The sequence below is a fragment of the Nomascus leucogenys genome, chromosome 18 (genome assembly GCF_006542625.1).
Source record: "Nomascus leucogenys isolate Asia chromosome 18, Asia_NLE_v1, whole genome shotgun sequence".
Classification (NCBI taxonomy): Eukaryota; Metazoa; Chordata; class Mammalia; order Primates; family Hylobatidae; genus Nomascus; species Nomascus leucogenys.
This window is the reverse complement of record NC_044398.1, coordinates 51,529,575-51,538,976: the sequence shown is the minus strand read 5'-3', so window position 1 is coordinate 51,538,976 and position 9,402 is coordinate 51,529,575. Positions and strand designations below refer to the sequence as shown.

Sequence of the window (9,402 nt, the reverse complement as noted above, 5' to 3'; positions counted from 1 at the left end):
AGAGAATGTCGACCTTACATGGTTCCTCGCTCTCCGCGCTCTAGCCGAATGCCTGGCTCCTAGTGGGTGCTTGATACGTGGGAAATGCAGGGGGAGGGGGTGGCGGAGTATTGGGAATGTCCCGCAGAGTGGATTTCGGGAGAGTGGCGCTTTTCTTTAGAACTCTCTTCCGGTTACACCTGGAGTAAAAGCTTGACACTCAAGAAGGAAAACCCCAGATGAGCAGCTAGGACTGAGGGTTAGCGGTAGGTGGGAAGGGGGCGATCAGTACAAGTACGCTTCCTAATGAGGCCGTGCCGCAAAATAACCAATTTTAATAAAGCAAAGAAGAAAACCAGGTTCTGCTGGCGGAGTGCACAGGCTCCCAGCCGAGCGCCCAACACCCAGGTTCCGGGCCCACCCTGCGGCAGCCTCTTGGAAATCTCTAACCTGGAATGTGTGCGTGCGAACCACGGGTCACTGTCCTCTTTGTGTGTGAACTTGAAGCGAAATCTGGGGGAGGCGGGGCCGTGCTACTAGCAATCGGACCCACAGTCGCGGTTCCAAGAAGCCCCGAAGCTTCCCCGGCTTCCCGCAGCACTGCTGGGAGGGCACACGGCGCCTCTGTCCCCAGAGCGTGGGCGCGCGGAAAAAGGTCTGGTGACCGCCCTCCCCGCCGCCCCCCCGGGAGCGTGCCCTCCCGCCGGACCCTGGGACTCCAGAGAAGCGCGTAGGGCGCGAGTACACTAAGATATACGACCTTCCCTGGGGACCGGGAAAGGGCACAACCGCCTCTTGCAACTCCGCCACTAAGACGCCTTGGGTCACCAGGCCCGGGGGAAAACTCGTCCCTGTCCCAGGCTCTCGACTCGGGCGGCAGCTCACGTCCCGCGCCCCTCCCCGAGCGCCGCTCTGCTCCTCTCTAGTCCCGCCTCCAGCTCCGCCCGGGCGCCCAGAGGGCAAATGAGGGGCGGCGGGGTGCGGGGGGAGACGCGGAATTTCCCAGCGCGGAGGCTCTGGCTTCCCCTGCAACCGGGCAGTCTCTTTCTGTTTACGGAGAGAAAGGGGAAATGGAAAAGTCGGGGAGGCGGTGGCTGGCGTCCGCTGCGCCGCCCCTGGGCAGGCTCAGACGCCGTGAGTCAGGGGCAGAGCAGGGCGGTCTGGCTGTGCGGGCGACGCGGGACTCACTCGTCCGCTCCGCTCTGGACGGCGCGCCACGCTCTGGGGTCCGACGCCCTGGCTCCTGCTTCTGCCGCTGCCGCCGCCGGATCCCAGTGGCCCGGCGTGCCCGGCTCCCACAGGCCTGCAGCCAGCATCGCACGGAACCTTCGGGGAGCCGCGGCTGGAGCGCTCGGCCGGCGTGGGAGCGCCAAGGCCGCAGGTAACCCACGGTTGGGGGTCTCCGGCGTGTCTTTTGGGTCGCGTCCCGCCTGGGTGCCCCGGGGATTCCCATGCAGAAATGGAGGGTGCCCCCAGCAGAGGGGAAAACTCTGGCGTGGGAAGAGGTGGGGGCGTGCCCACAGCTGCGCTCGCGGGTCGCCGGCTACACCAGGCAAAGCTGGAAAGCACCTTGCGCAAGGGTCTCACGGGGTGCATACTCGCGACTCCTCCCCCTTCCTCCTCCTTCCCGTATCCGCAGCGCCAGGGCAGTGCTGGTCTGGGCAGTGCGCGGGGAAGCGGGGACCCGCTGTCACTGCGCCTCCCGCCGCCGACGCCGCCTGGACGGCCGCACTCTCCCTGCCCGAGACCCGGTGAGTGCAGCTCGGAGGCTGGAGGACCCGATCCTCCCAAATGCTTGGTGCTTTGATAATTTATAAGCCTTTTAGGCTCCCTTGACTTAGAGAACCAGGAGGAAAGGAGTGGGAGTGTGGGTTGGCGGAGCCCGGAGACTTGTGAATGGCTGGAACTAAATTCAAGTTTGTAACCTGGACTCTATCCGGTGACTAAAGGGGTCACAGTAGAACACGAAGGCTGGGCTTTTGGTCTAAGAAAGAATACTAGGAGAAAAAAAAAGTTATTTTCACGGAAGTTGTTTTCGAGCGATAGTGCATGATCAGAACTCTGAAATTTTTCTAGCTGTGGGAAGGACGCCCAGGGATTGGCTCCACAGTTAACAGGGGAAGGCCACCGCCTGCCTTGAAGAGTGAAACGTTGCGATGCTTGTCTATTTCACTTTTGGGAAGACAAGATAAAAGGCTGCTCGTGATAAAAAAAAACAGGGACAGAAAGGCTCTTGCAGTTGCTTTACATACCTGTGGCCTGAGTCGTTTGTGCCAAGGAGCGTGTAATCCACTTCCAGCTGACGCCCCCAGCTCTCTCCGACGGATTGAGGTTTGTGTGCAGGACGTCTGGCAGACGGCCCATGAGGACTTTGTCGTGTAAAGCAAATGGGAACGTTGAGGCATGTAGAGGTTTTGAAGTAGAGTGGCGGTCCTTCCTTCCATACGCCTGAAACGCATAATTCCGGGGCTTTTTGAGAGCAAAAACATAATCAGAAATGTGCCCTGAGGGAGAATGTACTACCTTGGCAGGATATATATATATACACACACATATGTATATATGTGTATATAATTTTTTTATTTTTATTTTTTTGAGACGGAGTTTCACTCTTGTCGCCCAGGCTGGAGTGCAATGGCGCGATCTCGGCTCACTGCAACCTCCACCTCCCGGGTTCAAGCGATTCTCTTGCCTCAGCCTCCCGAGTAGCTGGGATTACAGGCGCCCGCCGCCACGCCCGGCTAATTTTTGTAGAGACAGGGTTTCACCATGTTGGCCAGGCTGGTCTTGAACTCCTGACCTCAGGTGATGCACCCTCCTTGGCCTCCCAAAGTGCTGAGATTACAGGCATGAGCCACTGCGCCCGGCCTAAAAAAAATTTTAAATGGGAAATAACACAAGAAATAGTCATTCTTTGTTAGGCAGAAGCATATGCTGTTACGTTGGCCATTTTCATTCACACTTGCCAGGAAACACTCACATTTTGTTTATGTACATGGAGGCAGCCAAGAGTATTATGTTAATGTTTAGGAACAGAATTTCCTCGTGATTTTATTGCTGATTTCTGAAATAATTCAGTGTAACTAATTTTGACTGTATTTGCACATCTCTCCAATTCCAAAAGCTGGCATAATTTTCTGTTTGGTTAGGAAGCAGGAATTTTATGAGGACTTTTATTGTAAACTGTGTCAAGGGAAAAATCATCTTATACTAAACGTCTTTATTGCCAAACTAGAATACCTTCACAATCTGAACTTTCTCTAGATGGGTACAGATCATGAATAACTCAGAAACCATTAGCATATTGTGTTGCTTAATTAAGGCTGGAAAGTGCTGAGGCTTTTTGCAGGAGCAGTTAGCAGGCGAACTGGTCAGCAGGGTTTCTGGGGAACATAGATTTGCGTGACAGGGGCCCTGCGTTGCTAAGGAATTAATGCAGGCACTGAGAAAAGTCTCAGCGTCAGACACTCCTCCACCTCCCGGGTCCTGCTTCCCTCCCTCTCCCCTGTCCAGGCAACTCACAGTTTAGGGGTGTGGTTGTGTGTGTTTAAGCTCTTGGGTTTTACATATAAATGCCTGAGACTTTCTGCAGGATTTAAAAACCAAAATCTTGTGTTACAGCTCTTTTAGGATTTGTCTTTTAGAATCTCCAGTCCTCACAGGAAAACCTCCCAATTAAAAAAATAAAATAATAAAGAATACTACTAGTACTAATTTAAAAAAAAAACCCCTCTAAAATTTGTCTTCCTGGATCAGCAGAGTGAATTTGAACTGTGTGGACGTTTTTCCTCTTTCTTTCTTGGATCGTGTTAGTACTGAGAACTTTTCTTTTTTCTGTCAAGTCATCTATTTGATAAATAAGTCCAGGAGACTTGGATCCTTTCAACCCCTGAGGCCCCAAATTAGGCTGTTTTTGTTTTAACTTCTGTGTTTCCAGTAAATTCGACAAGCAGAAACTGCAACTAAACGGCTCAGTAAAACCGAAGTCAAATGTTCCTCCATTAATCTAAGAAGTTCCTTTCCTAACTCAGTAGACTCCAAGAACCTGAACCACAATCTCCCTCGAAGATGTACAAGATCTCGGGAGGGGAAGCTGCCCCCTCACTCTATATTTCACTGTGGTGATAACAGCCATGAAAGCATTTAATAGGTTTCTGCCTTTTTTTCTCTCTCTTTATGTCTTGTTTTAGATACAATCTTCTTACCACGAAGAAGCCAGGGGAATAGGTAGCCACATCTCGTTTGCAGATAAGAAAGGAAGCTAACGCAGTATCTGCAAAGCCAGGAGTCTGACTCAGTACTTTTCTCACTCATGCATATAAAGCAGCTAAAAATGACACAGCTTATTTACCATGCCCCTGACACTGCACTGAGCACTTTGTGAGCTTGAACTGTTTTAATCCTCACGACCACCTCATGAGGTAGGTGCTGTTATTACTTCCATTTTATAGATGGGGAAAATTGAGGTCGAGAGAGGTTAAGATACTTGCTCAATGTCATGCAAGCAGTAAATGGGAGTGTGGGGGGGGAGGCAATGAGATTTGACTCCAAGCAGTCTGAGACCAGAGGAATGCTGGATTGCAGGATGCTAGACCGCTTTCCTCAGACACAATTCATACGTCAGAAAATGACCATCAAGTAAGTGAATGATGACACTAAATTGCATGGTTCTTTTGTCAAATAAAATTCACTGAGAGGCAGATGGCTGGGTCATGCGTGCAGGTGGCTCTGCAGTGGAGCATTTCCTGGAGCTTTGAAATGAAGCTACAGGTTGATCAGAGGTGCGTGGCCTTAGCCCTGAGTGTCCTGTGTATTAAAGGCTTGTGCTTCTCAGAACTTGAAATACCTTTCAGAAAGAGGCTGTGCTTTTGGGAGTGCAATCGATGATTTAAGTAGACCAATGTGCCTTGAAATTCTCTTAGATCTCTTAGAGCCTTTTGTCTTTTCTCCTTCAGAACAGAGTTGTTCTAAAATCCTGAGTAACAACGTCAGTTTTTTACCCTTGCTTTACTTTTTCTCATCTACAGATCTGCAAGTGGGGCAGCTGATTTGTATATAAGAGCTGAAATGTAATTTTGGTTAATATAGTCACTTGGCCTTGCTTATGATAGATTTGACTTTCCTGGTTTCTTTCTACTACTCACAGCTTCTAGAAGGCCATTTATTTAGATACTAATCTTCTGGGACCCTCAAGATGTTTGCTTTGCACTATTAAAGAATTCTGGTCCTAAGGGAGGACAGCTGAATCATAGGTTAAATGTATCATCATCTTTCTCATACTCGTCCCTGGGAGAACAAGGTTTCCTGTCACCCTTCCAATTAGCTGTTTAACTCATTTGCATAAGAATCGTTCCTGAAACTTGACCGATTGCCATCAAATTTGTGTAGATTGAAATCCATTTTTCCAGCTTCTGGCTTTCAGGGCCTGAGTTTTATTTGCCAAGTTAGCTCCTGCATTTAGTGAAGAGGTTATTTTTCTTTAAAGTCACCGGAGGCATAAAAAAGCCATAGCGATTCTTGCAGGGAGGGTGCCACTTTGGGGGAATAGCTTGGTTGTGTAAGGTTGGAAGCCCTAAAGAGCAGGTAGCCTGAGGTCTTCAAAGATTCCTGAGCTGCTCTTGATTCGTGTGTATGTTTAGTGAAAGTTTGTTTTCAGTGCCTGTAGCTGATACCACTGACTCCATGAGTAAGAGTAAGCTCTCTGGATCTCAGGTTTCTCCTTTGCAAAGTGAGCTGGACTAAAGGTTATCTTAGGTCCCTTTCAACTCTGCACTGTCAACTTGAATTCACACACACAGTTGACACAGAACCCTCATTTTCTGAATAAAAGCATATAAAATCCTGTTGCCAATCCTTGTATGTCAGTTTCCCATTGGTCTTGAATGCAAATACAAATATCGTAAACTAAGTATTTGTGTTTTCTTTCCTAGACTCTCCAGAAAGAACAACAGTAATGGAGTACATGAGCACTGGAAGTGACAATAAAGAAGAGATTGATTTATTAATTAAACATTTAAATATGTCTGATGTAATAGACATTATGGAAAATCTTTATGCAAGTGAAGAGCCAGCAGTTTACGAACCCAGTCTAATGACCATGTGTCAAGACAGCAATCAAAACGATGAGCGTTCTAAGTCTCTGCTGCTTAGTGGCCAAGAGGTACCATGGTTGTCATCAGTCAGATATGGAACCGTGGAGGATTTGCTTGCTTTTGCAAACCATATATCCAACACTGCAAAGCATTTTTATGGACAGCGACCACAAGAATCTGGAATTTTATTAAACATGGTATGTTTCTTTCCGATCAGTTGGGTGCTATGTGCTCAGCTTTCCTACTGCAGCTTCATTTAACGCAGTGTGGCGTTTGAATTTGGTTTAGACGGGCTGGCAGGTATGATTTAAAAAAAATGTAATCGTCAGTAAGAAGTACCTCCATGTTAAAGATGAAAAAAAAAAATTCTTCATTAAAAGTTCTATTTAAAGAATCTTGATCATATTTTAGTAGTAGTTCTACAAGTAGGTAATTAAGAAGAATGTATTTTGGCCGGGTGCAGTGGCTCACGCCTGTAATCCCTGCACTTTGAGAGGCCGAGGTGGGTGGATCACTTGAGGTCAGGAATTAGAGACCAGTCTGGCCAACATGGTGAAACCCCGTCTCTACTAAAAATACAAAATTAGCCTGGCATGGTGGCGGGCGCCTGTAATTCCAGCTACCTGGGAGGCTGAGGCAGGAGAATCCCTTGAACCTGGGAGATGGAGGTTGTGGTGAGCCGAGATCACACCACTGCACTCCAGCCTGTGTGACTGAGACTCTGTCTTAACAACAACAACAACAACAAAGAATGTATTTTAATTTGGCAATTCACTAAAAAGTTTATTCATCAGTTACGCAGAAAAGAAAGGCTAAATGAGACTCCTTCGTCTGAGAGGGCAATAAACACTTTGTCACTAATTAATCTTGAAGGCTAAATTATTTGTTCCTTGTCACATCTTGAAATGTTATTAATTCATTTCTTGTAAAAATGTAGTATGTAGGCAGTAAATAGCTATCCACAGATTCACTGTCTTTAATTGGCAAAGTATGAATGGCAAGTGATATATTTGCTTAATCATCGCAAGTATGCAAGTCATGCAAAATATTGTGGCAACATTTTGTTGCCATAATAGTAGATCAGGTGATGTGTTTAGGTGTGCCTGGGATTCTGTCAGGCTTTTAGTATGTCAGAGGTGAACATAGGTGCTGGCTAAAGGTAACCTAATATTTTTAAAAAGAATAATTTGCAAAGGAGTAGGTGGTAACTTGCAAAACATGCTTATTGATGAAAGTGACGCCCTTTCTTTTGGTGTATCTAAGTGGCAACATGGCTAATGTTGGGGGAAAGTCGGTGCTGAATGAGTGCGGAGTTCAGACAAAGTACTTAATTATTTTGTGTTTTTGCAGACCACATTCATTTAATTAAAAACAACAGAGTAATTTAGGTCAGGTATGTAGTGAACTGTTTTGTCAGAAGCCGGTCATATTCAACCATAGCTCACCGTGGAGCAAGATAATATTTTGCATTGTTGTGTGACTGCTTTGGTCTGGCTCTATCAAGCTCTATTTAATAGTCAACTAAGTACTTTACCTTCAGAATATTTCTTCCTTTTATAAATGAGAAGTAATCATTTGAACTAGAAGCCATATCTGATTTTCCTAAATAAAGGATAATTGGAGAACTAGGGTTCAAAATTATATATATGTCTATATCGAGAAATATAATTGTTTGTGTATTTCTCTCATTTTTAATGTATTTATTTGTTAAAATGGGAATTAAATTTTTTTTAAAATCTTGCTCCTTCTATAAAAATGAGTATTTTAAATGAAAATATGCAGAAAAAAACAAATTATTCTTGTCTTGCTTGTAAATATGCAAAGATTTAGGTATGTTTGCCTATTCCCCTGGCCTATCTGGGAATGTACAGAAAGGAATTCAGGAAAATTAGAAGAAATACAAAGAAATAGCATTCTGAAGTCTTTTAGGAGTGGGGCCAGAAAAGTTAATCCTAAAAAGGAGAGAGACTAAGACATTAAGATGAGGGTAAAATTGTATCAGCAAAGGGTTTGAGTAAAATGTTATTACCTGCTGTGGGTCGTGTGCTCTTTAAATGAACAAGTACATAATTAAGGAGAATTCTTTTTTTTTTTTGAGACAGAGTCTCGCTCTGTCACCCAGGCTGGAGTGCAGTGGTGCAATCTTGGCTCACTGCAATCTCTGCCTCATGGGTTCAAGCAATTCCTCTGCCTCTGCCTCCCGAGTAGCTGGGATTACAGGCGCCTGCCACCACACCCAGCTAATTTTTGTATTTTTTAGTAGAGACGGGTTTTCACCATGTTGGCCAGGCTGGTTTTGAACTCCTGACCTCAGGTGATCCACCCGCCTTGGCCTCTTAAAGTGTGGGGATTATAGGCATGAGCCACCGCGCCTGGCCAGGAAAAATTTTAAGAATAAACAAATACATAAGTAAAGGCAGGGATCTTGAAAAACTTTAAAAAGATTTTTATTTTAAAATGATCAAGAATATAACATATAAAACAAGAAGACTAAAAAACAGAATAGAATAAGAGGAGGACCTTAAAATCCACTGGATCTTAGACATGGCCTCACTAGGCAAATCGACCCAGTGGTCGATGGCTCTGGGGGGCTGCAGTTGACTTTCCTACCACTCACATTAAAGCTAGATTACATAGGCCGGGCGTGGTGGCTCATGCTTGTAATCCCAGCACTTTGGGAGGCCGAGGCGGGCGGATCACGAGGTCAGGAGATCGAGACCATGGTGAAACCCCGTCTCTACTAAAAATACAAAAAAAAAAATTGGCCGGGCGTGGTGGCGGGCGCCTGTAGTCCCAGCTACTAGGAGAGGCCGAGGCAGGAGAATGGCGTGAACCCGGGAGGCGGAGCTTGCAGTGAGCCGAGATTGCACCACTGCACTCCAGCCTGGGCGACAGAGCGAGACTCCGTCTCAGAAAAAAAAAAAGATAGATTACATTGCTGTGCCTGCTAGGTAACCCATCAGAGCTCCATGCTTCGTAAATGATAGCCAAGGAATTGGGACTGTCATCTCTGATCATAGTCACTTCAAGACAGTAGTGAAGGAGGCAAGGCTTGCTTTCAGCTCCCTTTCATCCTCACATGGAACATTGGAACCACCCAATGTTCAAGATCTTTTTGTTCCCATCATGTTCCACCCCCTACCCTATCAAAACTTTACTCACTGGGCTTCATTTGCTGCTCTCTAACTCTTGGCTTTAGGAAAATAGCAGCTGATTATCTACTACACAGATTGGTTCCTAGGTAAAATCCATCTTTACGATGTATCTACATAGGGATGGGGAAACTTTCAAGTATTTACCTATTCATTTGCTAGACACAGCTTGGACATCT

General features: G+C 46.2%; 1 protein-coding gene across 1 annotated transcript in view; it reads left to right on the top strand.

Annotated features, from left to right (window-relative positions):
• The first annotated feature begins 1,106 nt into the window (after positions 1-1,106).
• MAP3K8 (mitogen-activated protein kinase kinase kinase 8) overlaps positions 1,107-9,402 on the top strand; it is a 28,441-nt gene continuing 20,145 nt past the window's right edge. Inside the window, exons 1-3 of the mRNA XM_030798584.1 lie at positions 1,107-1,360; positions 4,170-4,400; positions 5,910-6,268. Coding sequence (XP_030654444.1) covers positions 5,933-6,268 — 336 coding nt within the window. The 5' untranslated portion in view covers positions 1,107-1,360; positions 4,170-4,400; positions 5,910-5,932. The remainder of the gene's footprint in view (positions 1,361-4,169; positions 4,401-5,909; positions 6,269-9,402) is intronic.